The following is a 20440-nucleotide window of genomic DNA, read 5'->3' as shown; positions in this document are numbered from 1 at the left end:
TTTGTACTCCTGAAACATTTTGTCTAGATTTTTAACAAATGGTATGGTATCTAAATGTGATCTTTTTATTTTAAATCATTGCCAATTACTATACACAGAGATCTGTCGCACTGGACTTTGATTCTGTTAGTATGATTCATAATACAAAGCCTGTACTTTTTTTTTTTAAATACAAAGCTTGTATTTAAACAATTCTTTCAAAGTCAAGTTGTAATTCTTTTAGGTAAAATATAGTAAGTATTTCTGGCTAATTAATAACATGCATACGAATAGCATGTAAGGCATCTCTTAGAATTGATTTGTTAAATACTGTCACAGAGCACCTATGCAACAAAAAGAACACCTCAGTCTGACCTTCCAAATAAAATGTAGTGTTAAAATAACCACAAAATATAGAGTGACCGTATTTTGAAAGAAAAGAGACTGGTGCAAACTTCATAGAAAACCCACATCAGATTTGGCATCACCAGATGACATGAGAGGGGACTTTTGTTCTGAACAACAGTGCCACTCAGTGGCTGAACAATGGTAGTGAACTGATCAAGAGTATGAATGGAGGGTGGGCAAAAAGAAAAATGGAATTTTGGAGTAGGCAATGAGAATACTGCAGGCAAAGAGATAAACTACGTTGCCATGGTAACTGTACCTTGGAGGTCAGTTAGAGTCTGGACGGGAACAGAAACCTGAGCATCGCTTCCTGTAACTACATCGCCTGGATTTCATAAGAAAAAATAATTAGATTTCATAAAAAGGAAAAAAAAATCAACTTTACTTTTTTCATACTTAATACTTTTATCAATCTAATTACTAAAAGTACAGCAAAACAAAATACAATCTCAGAAAAGTTAATATAAAGTATTTTTTAAAGGCAATCATTTCTAAAAAGTGTTCCCTAAAAAGTTTTGTGTGTGTTTTTCTTCAAGAAAACAAAACAAAACAAAACAAAAAACAAGTTGCTCCTAGTCGAAAGCAGAGGAAAAATTGAGCGATCAAAAGATCCTGCTGAGATTTCATTATGCTAGAAACAGTAGTGTGGTATAACATTTTCTTTCTTTAAAAAAACTCTTAACCCCAAAATAAGTTATATGCATTTATTAAATAGGCATTCTTTTGAAACTGATTTTCTCCTGTAACAGAGAGAAGTTATTTTTAATTAAACTTGAAAACAATTTCTTCAATGATAAGATAAATACCTAAACAAGCTCCAATTTCATAGTAAAGTATTGAAAAGATTTAGTGAGTTACCACATGTGCTTACAAATGTCAACATATAAAAATAAATCTGTGAACTGCACACCCTTTAAACTTGATATACTTATTATAGGCAAGATTTCATTCACAAATTGGACCTATGGTAAATGCTCAAAAAGAAATGTTCGACTTCGAAGGAAATGGGGAGAAAGGGAGTGCGTTTTAAAAGTGCAGGAAAGAAAGGAAAAGGAGCACAACTGGAAATTCTGTGAGGAACTTGAGGTACACTCCCATTGACAAGGAAGACTTTCTGTTCTCAGATTTCCTTCAGGATGACCAAGTTCAACATCAGGCACAGTCACTGTCAATAGAATAAGCCTCTCAGCATCTGAAGGCCTAGCCTACTTTGAAATTAACAAACTAAAAACCAAGTCTTCTTAAAAGATACTGTATTTTCCATATTTGATAATGTAGGATTAATAGACTTCCTTCCTTTGTCGCTTTTACAATAGTAAAAAATCAATTTCTGATTTATGTATCACATCCTCAGTGCCTTGACCACTTGCTATAATTGTAATTGACAGCACAGCCAGCTCATCTGGAAATTACTGGGTTGTAATCATATTGTCCCCATCAATTAACAGTACACATATTTTGAGATACACACACACACACACACACACACACACTCACATACATATCTGTATCTCCTGTGACTGAAATAAAATCTATAAATAGGTACATACTCCAAACAGCAATAAGCAGCTTTTAGTGGAATTTATCAGGTTCCTGAATTTTCATAACATCGTTAACTCTCTGTTCACCGATAAATGGAGTGTCTACTTTATATATATTTGAAGGAAAAAAAATATATTTGAAGGATATTTTCAATTCTATTTTGAATTGAAATTGAAAAAGCAGCTACTTTTCTCTGCTGCTTCTGGATCACCTATTAGTATATATTTAGAGATTGAAAACTTGTTTTAATATTAAATACCACCAGAAAATTATGGAGGAACATTTGTGCTCCCTCTTCCTTCTTTCACAACCCTGCTCCCAACACATATATAAACTACAGTTTGCGTTTTCAGCACCATATATGTGAATTTTGGGTTTTCCATACAGCCATTCCCCTATATAATCACAAATAACCGGGAGTTAACTAACCTAAGAAGATTCTATTCTAAGCTATTTCCATTTTTAGAAACAATCATTTTTCAAAGCAACTTCCAAATTTTCCAGCAGAGTACACTAAAAAGGCTAATATGTTTTTCTCCTCAAAGGCACCAGGTAGGCACCTTTGAACCTCAGAAGAGTGTTCTGAGACAGTCAGAAGCCATATTCAACACAAGCCTCCAGACAGGCTACAGATTGTGCTCACCAATCTCTGGGATCAGGTGATGCACTTGCAGATTTGTCACTGTCACAGCACAGCAGGATACTTGCAGGAAACACCAGCATAAAGACCCAATGCTGGAGAAGTATTTTTCCTGGTAGAGTTAACAAATCCATCTTGATAGCTGTTTGGAGCTGGGAGGCTCCCCTGAGAGAAGTCCAAACCTTTTACTTCAGGGTGAGGAAACAAGTGGTCAGAAGGGTTCAGGACTGTGCTTACAGTTAAATATTTTGTGACTGAGTCAATGAGAGAAGAGCAGCAGCCTACACTGACTTCTACTTGTGTCAACTGTTCTTTTTGCCTTTTACTCTGTTTCATTCAAACTTTAATGCAGGGAGGGGCATTAGCAGGAACAGTTATCCTTGAGATGAAGGTAGACAAGCTTTTCATGATTGACATGAGAAGAATGAACCAGAAATAAAAAGAAGAGTTGCCAAACAAGGAGACTTTCTCTCAGCACAGGGATCAGTTACAAAATGCCCTAGTGATACTCATGTTCCAAATACTTTGCTTAAGTGCTCTGCTGTCTCCTTTCAACTGGGGACTTCGTTTTCATCAATTGTTCCATCCTCATGCACTTCCTTTCTCACTTACTGTGATATTAATACTTGACATTTCCTTAGAGATACAACTTTATACTTGTACTGTCATTTGGCTTGGTTCCTCAGAAAATTTAAGCTATAGCATTAAGAGATTCTCTGACTCATTTGCCTGCCATCAGTTAGAATTACTACTGACTATGGTTTGTTATCAAAGCAATACTGAAATCATATTTGGTTAGAACAATAAAACAGTACATTAAGAAATATATAAAATAACATTCATTTCCATTCTGAAAGTGGGCATGTCTCCTGGCATTAAAATACATTTACAATATGTTAGTGATTTGAAGTCCTCTTTTCTTTAAGTCATGTGTGATAACTTTACATTAAAAAGAAAAGAATGTAGTTTTAAATGAGATATTCTTGTGTAAGGCAAACTGAATATTCTAACCGAAGCTTATATACTAACTATATACAGTCTAATACTTCATATAGGTATTGATAGAGAACACCATGGAATGGGATAATAAAGGTACGCTTGTTATTGAATAATACTCATTATTTGCACCATTGAGGAATAAAGTCCATTTAATTTAAGCTTATCAGTTTAAATGCCAAGAATTTAAAATTAATAGTTTTGGATGCAATCTTCTTACACAGAGTATATGAAATATAGTTTGAGGTCTTTTTACCAATCCAATATTAATATGGTTATTCTCAACACCAGTGACTGAACATGGCTACAACAAGGGGTCCCTTTAAGACATGAATGAGGCATGGGTCAGGGTATTTGTGCTGACACTAAATAGCCACAGACTCTCTGCTTTGTGGGGTCTTAGGATTGAATTTTGTAGATTTTCTGCCATGATGTTACTATTTCTTGCTTCTATAGTATAGATAGCAGAGTCCCACCACTAAAAATAAATGCAGCTGTTTCTAATCTGCTATGAATAGGGGTACTTAATATATAGGTCTCTGCAAATCGGGGAAAATAGGAGCATAAAGGTTCTAAGAACTTGAAGGGCTCTCTTATGAGTAAAATACATATGGGAAATGAAGTACCGCAAAGGCTGTGACACACAAAATGTGCTTAGGTGAGGCTGGGCAGCAATGGTGCCACTCTCAGCACTGCCAGCAGAGCCCTCACTCCTCAAACGACAGCTCTGGATGACACATTCTCCCACGTCTCTCTGCTCTGACCTACAGACCTAAATCTTAGTGCATGGACTCACAGACTTTGGCCGCTTGTGGTTCTGTTTAGCTTTTCTCCCCTACCCCTTGCCCCTACAAGGGTCTGATCCTCCTCTGGGGTAAAGCAGATAGATGAGTGGCTGCAAGTATAGGGGCACGCTTCTGCCAATATCCAATGGCATAGCATGGAGAAATGCTACAACTACGAAAGCCCATGCTGTTGGAACTTCCCATTTCCAATTCTCTTCTAGCCAGAAGCACCATCATACAAGAGTTAGCAGGATCACAGTTAACCACTTTCAAGTTCTGTGTTGTGATAGTTTGTGCCACACACTACAGGCGTCCACAGGACTCAAATGCAAATACATTAGGATTGAAATGTTAAAGAAATGCCTGAACAAATTACTTCAAAAAATGTTATTAAGAACAATATAGTATCTGATATTCCAACTTAAAAAGGATCTAACACAACAGATTTTTTACAATTAAGTTTTGCATTGATTTCTGTCTCTAGGAGGTTGGTTCCTCAAAGACAGGTGAGGAAATCCCAGGCTACACCGCAAGTGTTTTCTTCAGATTTATTGGTATTTTTCCCTTACCTTTGTTCAATTGCACAGGCATGCTTTCTGACTTCATCAGTCTCTGCTGTTGTTGCTGCTGCTGTTGTTGCAAATGATGCCTGGGGACCTCTGCTAAGGTCCTGGTGGAGACCACAGTAGTAGAAGAACTGCCACCACCACCTGCTGGTACAGGGCCACTTGCACTGCTTGGGGTGGTCATTGCTGGAGAAATCAACTTTCTTCCAAAATTAATCAGGCTATTAGAGACCTTATTTATATTCAGAGGAGCACCTTTGGCATTGGTCCTGTAAAAAAAAAAAAAAAAGGTAGAGAAACATCACTTAAGTTGGAGGACAACTCTATTTCACATATTCATTTGTATAAAAACATAAATCACCTGCTTTGAAAAAGGCCATTTACTAGATCAGCTATACAAAATGAAAAGTGAGAACTCAAAGGAGATCACAATATACTAAAACAACAAAATTCTTCAAGAGGTGGCTTATGGAAAATAGTCTTTTTTCTTTTCATTCATTTATTCAATGAATGGGACCTATGTTCCTATGTCGTGCTAACACTGTGTTAGGTTTTAGGAATACAACTGTCCAGGACATAGTTATTCTCTTGGAGTTTTTCAGTCTTATAGGAATATATGAAAATCATATATAGGAATATATGAAAGGAATATATGAAATCATCACTTCAATAAAGCAAAGTTAAAACCTGTGATGAGGATTCTAAAGAAGAGGTACAGGGCTGGGCCCGCCATGAGGTACTCACAGAAGGCGGCATGTATGAAATGGAGTGGACATTTGACTTCTCACAAGCCCTAGTGTGTGGGTATCAGGCCACATTTAATCTGATTTTGAAAAATAAATGTGTCTAAGAGTCACGAGATCAATTCAATCAAAATTACCTAGAGTTGCCCAGTACCGGAGAATTGTAATCCACCTTCAGCACTCTGACCAGCCCTGGCTGTCCATAGGTCCTACCCCACCACCCTGCTTTACTTTCCTTGATGGCACTTTGCATCATCTGATGTACTACATATTTTACTTGATTGGTTATTATTGACCATCTCCTCCAATCCCCGTTTGAAAATTTCATAAGACAGGATTTTTGTCTCTCTGCTACATACTGCCATTGCCTAGCATGTAACGGGTGTTTTATAGATACTTGTTAAAAGGCAGCTGCATCTACCTGTAGTCTAAGTCTTTCTACTTTACAGTGAAGAGTCCCTACTCCTAGCCATAGCCCTGGATCCCATCCTCTGTCCTTTTGAGACTGCTGCTCTGGCCCCTCCCCCTCCTGCATCATCATTTTCTCCTTCTTTATGTGTATTCCCATTAGCATACAACCATGGTGCGTGTGTATGTCTGTGAGCTTGTGCATATACATGCATGGACATACCCATCAAACTTAGCCTTTGAACTCTCATTCCTTTAGAGTCACTGTCCCACTTCTCTCCCTCCTCACAACATATTTTTTTCAAAAAGCTGTCTTATGTGCTACTTCTGGTCCTTCAGTCCTAGGCCAACTATGACCTGGTTGTGGTCTTCTTGCCATTGCTCAGAAACCACTCCTCCAAGTCCCCAGTGATCTCAATGTTGCAGAGACAACGGCCCACTCTTATTTTATCCTACCCTCAACAGCAGTGACCTCCCTTAACCACCTCTCCTGTCACACGCTTCCTCACTCGGCTGCCATGGTTGGCCAGCACCTGTGGCAAATGGAGGACACCACGTAAACATGACTATGGAAGGACTACTGCATGATTACCTCCCAGATGATTCATCATCTTGAAGTATCTCAGGGATATTATCTTGAATACCAGTTATGATTATAAATTATTTTAGTTGTAGGAGGCAGTCCAATTCCATGACAATACCAAAGTTTGTATTTATATTGCCCCCATCATTATCGGAAGCTTATTTTCTCACATTTTGCTTCTTCTTTTTCTTCTTTTTTTTCCCCCAGAAAAGGAGAAACTGAAAATCAAGTCTGAGGAATGCGTTTACTTGATTGGAGTTAACTTGAATTTTACTATCATTTCCTTCTCTCAGATCTCCCTAGCAGCTCTTATGCAGTAATTCTCCTACACCTTATATAACAGCTGTATCCTTGGCATTGCTAGATATGGCTCTAAGATGGAACTGATCCACAGTTCTTTAATAAAAAGAACACTATGCTTCTTCCTTTCATAAAGTTTTTCTCTAATGGTACTAGCTAATATTACGGGCTAGGTATTTGAGACTGACATTACTTTGGAGACAAGACAAATTTAAAACCTGGAATTCAGTTTTATGAGAGAAAGATCTATTCATTTACAACTCAATGAAATGTGAAAAAATCATTTTTCAAATGATTTTTTGCATCAAGTTTTATCTTTAAAGAACTGAACTACTTAAGGTCCTTCCAAAAATTATTAAAAATAATGTTTCTTAATGGAGATAAGGATATATAGTGATTACGTACCACTTACTTCCAGTTTCCAGTTGCTTCCTAATGAAGTACAGCATTCTCAATTTACAGACACTACAGCTTGCAACAGAGAAGGCACTCATACAAGTTTATTGAAAAAAGAATGAATGAAATGAAAAGAACTCATAAATTGTGGATTAAGAAGGCATTCACCTCTGGCATTGTATCCTACTCAGCAGCCTGCATGCATTCCTATTTCTTCTGCATGGCAGTAGGAAGAAGAGCTATCATGATATTGAAGTTCTACTGCATTTTAGTTTTACTTGTTTGCAAGTCAAGATTCATAATTCACAGATATGAAGAAGTTATAATGTTGTTACCCTTTTTTATAAACAAAAATGTACTAGTCAAATTCCCACACTGCCAGTTGTGAAATTTATATGTTGATAAAAGTACTAAGAAACTGCTGAAGCATTATCAAGAGAATATGGTTAATGCATCTTCATTGCTACTAATAACCACAAAAAAACATATAGATCAAGCTCATGCCGAGCAATTTTTCATCTGAATAGCTCTTAAAAGGGGATGAACACTGTTTTCCTTTTTTGAATATTTTTTGTTTCAACCAGCTTCCCTCTCATCCACTACCCATTGCTTCCAGAAGAATATTTTCTTTTCAAAACAACTACTGAATATGACTCTACATCTTTTCAGATATAAACAACTGTGAACCATATACTTCTGGGGAAAGCATGCTGTCTATAGTTTTTCTCTGCTAGACGACAATTTTTTTGGCCAAAGATAGCTAACACAGATCTTAAATGTCAGTAGCGGCATTCTTTATAAGAATTCCTAATCAATTTGCCACAATTATGATTGGCTATTATGTAATGTGTGCTAAATTAATGAAAATTAATGCAGTTGTCAGAGATCTGATGGACATCGAGTACTGGGTTGGATTAACAATGGAATGCAATGTGTAAACAGTACTGAAATAAATAGAGGACTCTGGAGTTAACAAGACATTAAATAAATCTAATGAATAATTTTGTATCATCAAAATCTTTCATTATTACTAATACATACTGCTATTAAATAACAATAAAAATAGTACCAAATGGGAGGGATTGTTTTGAGATTGTTATCAAGACCTTACTTTTGGCACAAATGTATTTAGCAATGGGGCACTTTTCTCAAGATTCAAGAATCCTTAAAACACTTGTATCAAGGGATCCCTGGGTGGCTCAGAGGTTTAGTGCCTGCCTTTGGCTCAGGGTGTGATCCTGGAGTCCCGGGATCGAGTCCCACATCGGGCTCTCTGCATGGAGCCTGCTTCTCCCTCTGCCCATGTCTCTGCCGCTCTCCCTCTCTCTGTGTAGTCTCTCATGAATAAATAAATAAAATCTTTAAAAAACAAACAAAAAAACCCCACTTGCATCAGAACCCAACCTAGGTTCACTGTTGGGCCCCTTTGGTTCAGTTTCTAAAATTCTAAAAATGAGTGACTCTTGCTGCCTCTTCCTACCCAACTGATCCCTTGCAGCCTGGCTTTCTAACCAGAGCTTCTAGCGTTTCCAATGCCTTAACTGCTAGAGCCATGAGCTGTTTTCATTCAACTTCTAAAACTTTTATAAAGCTTAAAAAAAAACAGCCCAAAAAACCAAACCATTATCACATGACCACCTTGTAATAACTCTCCACAATTGTGGAGATTTTCTTCTTCTAATATCCAAACTTTGACACCACCCTAGGCTTTTTCCTTTCTACCTATGGATGTATTTTTTAGGTCTGATATTAAATATATAAATTTTACTCCTTTTGCAAAAAAAAATTGTTATATGCTTGTTTGTATTTTTGTCAGAGTTTTCAATTTATCTGTAATTATTTTTCTCTATATTCTGATCTATATTTTTCTTGTTATTACCTTTCTTATGTTTCCAAAGGTCAAATTCTTGGTTCATTCATTCATTCATCCACTCATTCTCTCATTCATTCCCTCTCTTTCCCAATAAAAACATTTAAAGCTATACATTTGCCTCTGATTATAGCAATAGCATCAACGTTTTTCCCACACATTTTCTAAGTAGTCCATTGGCTCAATTGTTATTGAGGTACATTTTAAAATTTCAGATGGCTGTGTTTGTGTTTAAATAAAACACCCATTTTGTTTTGTTGGATAAAAATGGAAATATCAAAAGACTGGAAGTGGGGGAAATGTTCTAATTTTTCAAAAGGATTGTAGAAACCACCAACTGGAAAACAGACACCAAACCACAGACCCAGAAGGCTCAGAGAACACCAGGCAGGGTAAATGCCAAGAAAAATATACGTAGTCATATCATTTTTAAACTACAGAAAATCACAGATAAAGAAATAAATCTTGAAAAAAAACCAGGAGAAAAAAAAATCTTACCTATATGCAAGAGCAAAGATAACCAACTTCTTAGAAACCATGCATGCAAGAAGAGAGAAATATCTAAAATTTTGAGAGAAAAAAACTCGCCAGCCTAGAATTCTATACCCTGTAAAATTATCCTTCAAAAGTAAATATGGTATCTGTATAGTAAATATATACTATCTTTAATAGTAAATATAAACATGTGACTAGAAATAATAGGTGAGTGCCTACATTGCAGAAGCTAAATGTAGAGTTACGGCAGACAGCTTTTGGCAAGGCATTAATTTATGGCAGAATTGAGATGTGTGTTTATAAAATGGAGCAGAACAGTGGGGAGGTATGAAAATTATGCTGGAAGAAGAATGGCTTAAAAAGCTGGGGAGCAAGTCTTACAATAATCATGAGAGCTGCCAAGGGGAAAGCAGTCCTTTATGAAAATGAAATGAGTTATAAAAGTTACAGGAAACAGTTCAAAAAGAAATCCTTTCTAATGATTTAACAGGCACTACTTAAAATAGTAAATGCTCCTATTCTGGAACCGTAGAAGAGATGGGAAAATCACCTTCACAGACACACAGGCTTCATCATCCTGGCCTGGGTGAGACAGGGTTAGATGAAAGGCCCTTTTCAGTTCTATGAGTTTACAACTGGCAGTGCCAAATGGCTTCTGCATTACATTCAATTTACTGTTGAAATGACAGGACCAAATGAAAGGCCTGTACAGGAGTCTGGGCCCTTGAGGAATATAGATCAAACCTCACCTCCAAAATTAGGGGCATATCAGTTTGCCCTGCCTCCTTATCTCCATTTTTCTTTTCTACCCTGTTCTTTTTGCCCCTCCTTCCTCCTCTATGTTTATCATCCCTCTGTTTTTCTCTATTCTTCCTCTCCCTTTTCTGTATTATAGTCTCCTTTTCTATCATTTTCTCACCTCACTCTACCTATACATTTTTTCCACCATAAAGCCATAGAATTTTTTAAAAATTATTTTCTTAAGTGCAAAGAGTTCTTGGATAGGAATAACATTCTCTTCACATCTCTGTCATTTTTCTAGAAATCGACATTATTGACCTACCCTCAATGGATTACAGTTCATAATTATTTCTTTCGTGTTTATGGACATCAGTATTTTTTTTGGAAATTCAAAAACAGTTGTCAGGGTTGCAACATAGTACTTTTCAAGATGATTCTAACACCTGAGCTAACATTTATGATGTACTTCTGCTTAAAACTCCTATGAGCTGAAGGCTTCAAATTCTATAAAACTAATTGGTTTCGGCCTTTCTGAATTTTTTATCTTTAAAGCTGAGAGTAGCAAATTTGCTTCAATGAAAGACATCTATTTGTAATTTTAAATTTGTTTGCCATATTGTGAGTTTTCTATTATCTTAGAAAACAAACAATCTCCACATCTCAAGGAACTCTAGATTTTATAGGTCTTTACTAAAACAAAATGATAGGGACGCCTGAGTGGCTTGGGACACCTACGTGGCTCAGTGGTTGAACGTCTGCCTTCAGCTCAGAGCATGAACCCAGAGTGCTGGGATCAAGTCCAACATCAGGCTCCCTGCGTGGAGCCTGCTTCTCTCTCTGCCTCTCTCTCTGTGTCTCTTATGAATAAATAAAATCTTTAAAAAAATGAAACAAAATGATAAAAGTTAGTTTGCTATTACTTATTCCTTAGCAGTCAGGCTTTTAGGTAAAATGCTTGTTCGTTTCAGCTATAGAGGCTATGATTATTTTGCACGTGGCAGATAAATTTTTGTTAGTGTGATATGAAGTAAAAGGAGTAGTGCTTGTTAGGGGAAAAAAAGGATGGCTAAGGTGTGTTTGGATATAAGCTAGACTATGGTGCCTACCTAATTGGTTCTGTACACAATATTTTGCTAAGATAATATAAGAAATAATAAGCAATTATGTATTAATCACAGTGTATAAAATCATTAAACTTCCCAAGATTTGTCTATTTGCGGTTTCTGTTTCTTGAGTGGTAGTTTTCAACTGATCTATCTCCTGACCCATGTATCTGAAAGATAAATTTCTCCTATCAGTAACTACAGTTCATGATACCAAAGTCTTCAGAGGGTCAGGGATTCTTTGGCCTAGCATCAGAATAAAGAGGATATAATTCTGAAATGTCCTCATCACCTCTTCTCTTCCCTCATTTTGAGAATCACTACATATTTTCATAATTAAAATCACACGCAGCTACAATTAATTAACAAGAATCACCCACTAGAGTTTTGAGGCAGGATATATGGAAGTCAGTAAATATAAAGAAATGGGGGGAGTCCATGGAAAAGTCCAACGAAACAGTTACATTAAAAAAAATACAGGCATAGGAGGGAATAGATTAGATACAGAAAAGAAATAATTTATTTTCTCTTAATCAAAAAAATATAGAAGACCTCTATACTGAAAGCTATAAAACTGAGAGAGACTCAGTCTCTCTGAGAGACTTGGAAGACCTAACTAAACAAGATAATCTATGTTCATGAAGTAGATAATTCAATAATATTAAAGTACTGGTTCTTTTTCAAAGTGATCTATAGATTCAAATTATGCATAAATTTAAAAAGAAAAGGAGAAAGACCTATTTACTCAAGACTAGTTAGGAGACAGTATTATCAGTTTATCTAAATTGGTTAGGAATTAACAACTCTCTCTGATACAACAGAAAGAGTAATTCAGATGTGTTTAAAAGCACAAGTTATTTGAGCACAAAAATATCACAAAGTTATATTTAGAGAAATCGGGGTCCTCTGAAATTCTCATTGGCCAGTTAACTACTAACACCGATAACCATGGATTTCTTGGCTTCATAGCTTGGGGAATATTATTAGCAATTATTTCTTTATCATATTTTAACAAGAAAATATTTCTGAACAATTGCATTCTTTATGTAAGTAAATACAATAAAGCCTAATTTAAAAAAATTTGTTGATCATATAAAATGGAAATTGTCCAGGGGATTTTTATAATGCCTTTTAGGTATTCAAAACAGTATTTATTTACTCAGTTATTAAAGTAAATATTTACTAACAGTGCCAGGTACTGTGCTAGGAATATGAAGATTCTAAGATGGATTCTGACATCAATCAATATGAGTTATTGTATAATTGAAGGTAAAAAGCACTCATTCATTTAATTAATATTTGAATTTGTTCTCTGGGCCAGGTACTGAAGAAACAGTAGTGAATGAGGTAGATATGGTCACTGTTCTCACGAAGAGCATCATATTCTAATACAAGATTGTTGGAAGGATCCTTATGCTTCCTGGGACCCTGCACCTTCTCAGGATAGTCTAGTTAGGCCATGCTCAGAGAGGAGCATGAGGGCTCAGAGAGGAGCCCTTCCAAGGGCTGAGAGACACATCCTGATCTCAAGGAGAGACACAGAATTATTAGCTATCAGGCATTCTAGGGGTAAGACTTGATTGGACGCCATCAGTCTTCAGCCATGTGGAGCCCAGCTGAGGAATGTGGGATGTATGTAACTTTAGAGTTCATGGTACCTTCCTTAGTTGAATCTTCCTATCCTGGTGCCTGGTTTCCTTTTAAATCTCATGCAGGGTTCCTGACAAGGGGCCTTCTGCAGAGGGCTTACCTACTAGAATTATAAATCTAGAATTATAAATCTTCCTATCCTGGTGCCTGGTTTCCTCTTAAATCTCATGCAGGGTTCCTGACAAGGGGCCTTCTGCAGAGGGCTTACCTATCTAGAATCTTTCATTAATGATATGAATTATTCAAACTAAGCTCTGGCAGGGGGGCAGTGGAAAGCTGGGACAGTTAGCACGGAGCACAGATCACTTACTCATCAGGTAAACTGAGAGATCAAGAACTAAACTTGGTATCTTCTATCTTTAAAATTTTGGTGATATGAAATTGCTTACACAAGTTAAGAAATCTACAGTGGAGCCTGTAAAAAGGCACCGCTTGATCAAGTGATACATGCTCTTGAGGCATTACTGACAGCTCAAGTGCCATTATTTCTCTGTAGAGAATAAAGAATTACACATTTTGAGAAATTATGTTGTGTCATTTTCAAAACAGGAAATCCATGAACGCTCTGGAATAAAGAAGGTATGTGATTCTACTCTTAATATAAGCAACTGCAATATTTAAAAACTATGAAATTCTGTTCCATGACTACTCAGTTGGGCATTTTAGTAGTTACAGATTCCTAAATAAATTGATAGGTCCTTCTGAAGACTGGTCACAAATTAGACATACTTATTTTTTTTATAGCAGCAATTTCTGGTTATTTAAGGACAAAATTGGAACGAGATTTGAGTGTTAAATTGTCGTTCTGAGCTTAAAAGTTGAATGAATAAGAAAATGTCAATTCCCATTTTTAAAAAGAAATTTGCAAGTAAGTAAAATCAGAGCACAGTGAATATTATCCACACACGTAATGGAAAATCTACCACTAAAATACCTAGGCACTTGCTTTTAAAGACTTAATTATAGCAATCCATGGTAAAGCAGAGACAAGAAATCAGGCTTCTTGATTTCTAGAGATATTCTTATCCATGAAATCACATGTCATCTTTGCATCCTCGTCCCTTATTTGGATAAGCAACACAAATAGAAGTCCATTGCCATAGATGTAGCAGGTATTAGCTCCCTGCTTTCCAGGTGTCTGCCTGTCTCCTATTTTCTATTTATTGATCACTGCTGGGGGTTCCCACATGAGTATATCCCCCTCTGGATCATTCCCACTCCTCTTGCTGCTCAATGACAGCCCCAATGCATTAACTCTTTAAGAGCCTCTAAATGGCTAAGAAAGTAGTTGCAAGGCTAATTATGGCTGAAGGGCTCAGCCAGAAAAAAGCATCTTAGGCCTTAAATAGTGAAATGGGGACTTTACCAAAGGTTTCACAGCTGCACTGGTTTTTTGCTCATGGGTAAAGTAATGACACTAACACAAACAAACCTCTGGAGAATAACATGGTGGATATACAGAACTGGAAGAACTCTTTGGCAAGATTATTTAGTTCGTCTTAATTTATCCTCCTCCAATTGGTGATTAAGGGTATTCATGCACCTTCACCAGTGCTAGCTTGCTCAATCATTCATTCATTCATTCATGCATGCATTCATTCATTCATTCATCCTAAACCACTTTACTGAGGTATAACTGATAAACAGCTGCGCATATTTAATGTGTACAACTTAATGAGTTTGAGTAAGTCAGCATCTGTGAAACCATCACCAAAATCTATGCCATAACATATCCACCACTTCCAAAAGTTTTCTCTCTCCCTCTTTATTATTATTGGTAATTATTTTACTTTTTTTTTTTAAATAAATTTATTTTTTTTGGTGTTCAATTTGCCAACATACAGAATAACACCCAGTGCTCATCCCGTCAAGTGCCCCACTCAGTGCCCGTCACCCATTCACCCCCACCCCCCGCCCTCCTCCCCTTCCACCACCCCTAGTTCGTTTCCCAGAGTTAGGAGTCTTCATGTTCTGTCTCCCTTTCTGATATTTCCTACCCATTTCTTCTCCCTTCCCTTCTATTCCCTTTCACTATTATTTATATTCCCCAAATGAATGAGAACATATAATGTTTGTCCTTCTCCGATTGACTATTTCACTCAGCATAATACCCTCCAGTTCCATCCACGTTGAAGCAAATGGTGGGTATTTGTCATTTCTAATCGCTGAGTAATATTCCATTGTATACATAAACCACATCTTCTTTATCCATTCATCTTTCAATGGACACCGGGGCTCCTTCCACAGTTGTTTTACAGTTTGTGATAAAAACACTTAAAATAAGATTTACCCTCTTAGCAAATTTTTAATACATATTAATTAATATATTATTATTACCTGTGGGCACTATACGGATCTCCGAGACTTATTCATTTCTGGCTCATTTATTTTTAATTTTCTAATATGAAAAGTGAAAATGATACTTTATTGGTGTTTTAACTTGCATTTTTTGACTAATTATGAATTTTAATAGCCTTTTAAATGTTTATTTGCTGTTTGAAACTCTTCTTTCATTGAGAGCCTCCTCTATTTAGACACTATTTAAGTGCCAGGGATATAACAGTTAGCAAGACAAAATGTAGAGTTTACAAAGTTTCAGAGCAAGAAACAAACAATAAAAACAACAAAAAACCCAAATCATTTTTTTTCTTTTTTTACCATTTCAAGGAGTAAGAATTGCTATAAAATACAAAAACAAAAACAGTAACAAAGTAAAGGGACAGAGTAAAGGGGTCCATTATTTTAGATAGGGTTGTCAAGGAGAGGGACTCTGCAGAGATAATATTTGAACACAGAGTAAATAGTAGTATGCCATGTTGATCCTTGACAAAGAATCCAGACACAGAGCAGAAAGCAAGCTCAAAGCTCCTGAAGTGGGAATGCGTTTGTTTGCTTGAGGAATAGTAAGCAGGTCAGTGTGGCTGGAGTCCAGTGAGAAACAGGAAGAATGGTGGTAGCAAATGGGGTTAGAGAGATCATGTAGGGCTTACCTTGCAGGTCACTGAAAAGGCTCTCATCCTATTTTATCCTATATATTTTGGGAAGTAATTGAATGGTTCTGAGCAGCAGAGTGATAGGATAAGCCTTCCATTAATCTGGCTGCTATGTGGAAAGGGTCTATAAGAAAGTGAGACTGTAAAAAGACTTGTTAAGAGACTAGCAGTGACTTGGTATTAATAGTACAGAGAAAAAGGTGATTTCTTTCAGAATATACTTGTTTTTGTTTTTTTAAAGATTTTATTTATTTATTCATGAGAGACAGAGAGAGATAGGCAGAGACACAGGTAGAGGGAGAAGCAGGCTCCATGCAGGGAACCTGACATGGGACTGGATTCCGAGTCTCCATGATCATGCCCTGGGCTGAAGGCTGCCCTAAAGTGCTGAGCCACCCGGGCTGCCCTCAGGATATACTCTGAAGATTTGTTGATGGACTTGATGAGTGATATAAGAGAAAAACAAGTCAAAGGCAATTCTAAGGCTTGATCAACTGGATTGGCTACTTATTGTAATGGAGAAACACAGGGGAATAATGGATTTGTAGAAGTATAATCAGTAGTTTAGTTTGGAAAGTATTAAATTTGAGATACAAATGTGATATCCCAGAGGAAATACTGAGTAAGTGGTAGGACATATGAGTTGAGTTCAAAGGAAGAGGTCATATTAAAGATACAAATTAAGGACCCTTCAGTCATAAATGGTATTTAAAGCCATGAACCTGGACTGAGATCCTTTAGGGAATGAGTACAGTGAAGAATGGAAGTCTGGAGAGTGTTCTAAAATTTATAAGCAGAAAAGGAGGATCCAACAGAGCATGGCATGAGATGGAATGGCCACTGAGACAGGGTCTTATGTTTCTTGCTGAATTGTGTAAGTTCTGTATATATTAATGATACTAGTTTGTCAGTTATACTACAAATATTTTTGCAATTTTTCATCTACTTTTTTGATTCAGTTTATCTTTGACTTACCTACTTAAAAACAGTTGTGTAGTAAAATGTACCAGTAATTCCCTTTGTGATTTCTTCCATTACTTTCAAGGTTAAAAAGCCTTCTAGTAACTAGAGATGAGACAGACACTTCCATTTTATTTCTATGTTTGCTTGAGTGTACTTTGATTCAGTTGGAATTTGTTTTGGCATATGATAAAGTTATAAGTTGATACCTTTTCCACAGATTTGTCAGGTTTCCCAAAACCATTTATTAACTCTTCTCACAGAACTAGTGAGAAGAGTTAATATGTGTTCTTCACATACTATTTTTCATATGGTTCAGTTTCAACCTTTGAAATTGCAATAAAGGCGGTGAAAAACCTTCCTTCTAGTCATGACAATGATACTTTGCATAAGAATTTCAATGTGCTTACAAGTAATTGCTAAAACAGAACCGATATTTTGGGAAGAAAATGCAAGGACAAAAGGCTACAGAGAAGAAAGATAAAACATGAAGGGCAGAAAGGAAAGGGTATAGCCCATTTCCTTTTTTGAAAAAAAAGTATAGACATCGAAACATGTAAAAAGATAACATATATATATACACACATGTTTTTGTTGAGTAACTTCCCTATGCCAGACTTTACCTTTAGTGCTCTCAAGTGGTAAGACAATGTGCCTGCCTTCAAGGGGCTTAGATTTTAGTGGGGAAGTTGGGGAGTCAGATGACACATATAAATGAAGTCTATAACTTCAGTGAGTAATGAACACTATGAAAATAAGACTGGGCAATGAGGTAGAGCACGAGAGGAGAGAAAAAGACAATGGAGCGAGGCCCAGTGGGCCTCTTTGAGGTGGCCTTTGGGCTGAGTTTTAAATAATGCAGAAGCAAGAAAAGAAGAGGGAAGGAGGGGGGCTGCAGGAAGGAGGAAGAGCAAGTGCAAGCATGGGAGTTAAGATAAGGGGAGAATGGAGGGAGTGAAGGTTACAGAGATAGAAAACAGAGCCAGGATGAACACTGGATTGCCAACGGTAACAGGCAGCTTTGGAGGGGTTTACAATGGGGTGTGATATAATCTGCTATAAATTGAGAATTCTTTGGCTGATATATGAAAACTAATCTGGTGGTGGTGGGGTAGGGGAGAATAGTGCAGAGAAGAAGGGAGTCTAGTTAGAAAGATCTCATAGAAAGAAGAAAGTACCTAAAATACCTTGTTCTTTTAAATATACCAAAACTAAATACTTGACACAATAGGTGGAAATATAAGTAACTAGACTGTAAGATTCCTGAAGGCAGGAGTTTGTGCACTGAGTAGGATCTCTGGTTTGTTCACTATCTCCAACGCCTAGAGTGAAGAAAGTCTGGCATGCAATAAAAATTTGTTAAATTAAATGGACAAAGTGACTGCAGAGAATAGCCTTTTATTAGTGAAATAAGAATCAGATGAAATGAACAAACAGAAAAGAGCTTCCGAAAAACCTCATTGGCTATACAGCTGGTGTCACAATTACACAGCACATCGAAACGTGAGATGGATTTCCATCAAGGATGAGTCATTTAAAAATAATGTTACACTAAAACAGGGTTCAAGACAAAAGTTTAAATTAAGCCACTTTCTTGTAAACAACCTCTCACTCCCTAGACCATGAGTTTCTATGTGGCAGGAATTATGTATTCTTTTTAACTCTCCAAGTAAGAGCAGAACATATCATGTGTGTGTACTCCATAAATGTACATTTAGGCTGCTGGAATTCTACTGAAGAAAAGCTAGCACATAGGCAAAATGCTTAAGGAAAAAAATTCGGACAACTTAGCAGCATTTATCATTACTAACATTTTAGTCTTCCAGTGTAAACTTTGAAATTACATTCTAATTTGAGATGGTTCTGGTTTGACAAGTTAACTCTTGAGACATCTGAGTACAGTATTATGAAAGAACAAAACTGTTCATCAACCCTTTATGCCAATGTTAATTTCTTTTAAAAGTAGAATTTTAATGTTTTTTTATTCCTACAGTGACCCTTAAAATTTCTATGTATATAATCACAAATGCACACACAAGATGCATTTATAAGCTTATTGTGTAGTTCTAAAGACAGTTGGGAAACCCAATTTTAATTTTGTTACTGAAATAATTTAAAAATATATTATAGAACTGCCTCTTTTCAATCAACAGCAAGGATTTAGAAAGAGATTATACAAGTAGGCGCAATTTATTCAGGTTTATTAGTGTTAGAAAAATGAAGTTGCCTAACTTCAAATTATAACAAATACTCTTCTATTTTTCTTCTTACCACTGACATCAATGTATATATTTTATAATACCTTTAAAAAACTCAAGATATTTAATAAAGATGTCACTGAATGCATTAACCACTGTTATGCTAAAATCTATAAATTTATTGTCAGCATATGTATAAAAATTCCTGACTACCTCAGAGAACATCTTTGTGGCTCATAACTTTCATCAGAGAAAGAGGACTTACCGGCTTTTATTCATGAGGTCTGCTCCACGTGCTTTGTAATAATCTAAATTTGGATGGAATTGGTAAGTCACTGGTCTTGGATTTCTCTATAGAAAAAAAAATTAAATATATAAAGCTATTTAAATTACACAGTAACACATAAAAGGGAAAGAACAATCGTCATATAATACATATAATAATGAAGTTCAATAATTAGTGTGCTTGGGTTTTGCTTTCACTGTTGAAGTTTTACCTTAAATGATCTTAGTCCTGATTAAACAATGAAATTATTTTATATATTTTACTTTTACCGGTCTCAAAGTTCACACAGATTTATTCCTATCATTAGATTTTTTTCCAAGTACACTTACTCCACAGTGTTGTATGAGTTTCATGTGTACAAAATAATGATTCAATAATTCTATATATATTTTAAGTATAGAATTTATCAAAATAAGTGATTTATTTCTGATTATTTTGATCACTTTTAATGACTTCCCAAAATACCATGAGACAAAATTATGACAAACTGAAAAATTACATGAGATGTAACAATTTACCCTTAAGGCCTGAGAGACATGAAGTGTTAGGAAAGCTGCACTTTGGACGGAGAGTAAAAATCTGTTGGTTTTTGATAACCAGAATGCTATATATGCCCACTAGATGGCACACCGAGTCTTTCTTCTATAAAAATGAATGTATTATGGAATTCAGCAATTCTTTTAAAGTTAGAAATTTTTATGTCATCTATTCTTATGTAGAAGTTTAACAAGTACCCAGGTAGTGAAAATATTAGCAGGGTACCATCAAAATACAAAAGCAAATTGACCAATGCACACT

At 36.1% G+C, this 20440-nt stretch overlaps 1 protein-coding gene across 30 annotated transcripts in view; it reads right to left on the bottom strand.

Moving 5' to 3' along the window:
• The window catches only part of TBC1D5 (TBC1 domain family member 5), a 529331-nt gene that overhangs the window by 64892 nt on the left and 443999 nt on the right, over nucleotides 1–20440 (bottom strand). For 23 of the 30 annotated variants that reach the window (XM_072726774.1, XM_072726773.1, XM_072726791.1 and 20 more), the window contains 2 exons: nucleotides 19622–19707; nucleotides 4920–5185 (listed from right to left, as the gene is read on the bottom strand). In XM_072726774.1, coding sequence (XP_072582875.1) covers nucleotides 4920–5185; nucleotides 19622–19707 — 352 coding nt within the window. Of the gene's footprint in view, nucleotides 1–646; nucleotides 713–4919; nucleotides 5186–19621; nucleotides 19708–20440 lie in introns of all 30 variants that reach the window. The other 7 variants (XM_072726763.1, XM_072726762.1, XM_072726787.1 and 4 more) reach the window with 1 other exon arrangement.

The sequence above is a fragment of the Vulpes vulpes genome, chromosome 11 (genome assembly GCF_048418805.1).
Source record: "Vulpes vulpes isolate BD-2025 chromosome 11, VulVul3, whole genome shotgun sequence".
Lineage (NCBI taxonomy): Eukaryota > Metazoa > Chordata > Mammalia > Carnivora > Canidae > Vulpes > Vulpes vulpes.
The sequence above is the reverse complement of the archived record's forward strand: the minus strand, read 5'-3'. Positions and strand labels throughout refer to the sequence as shown.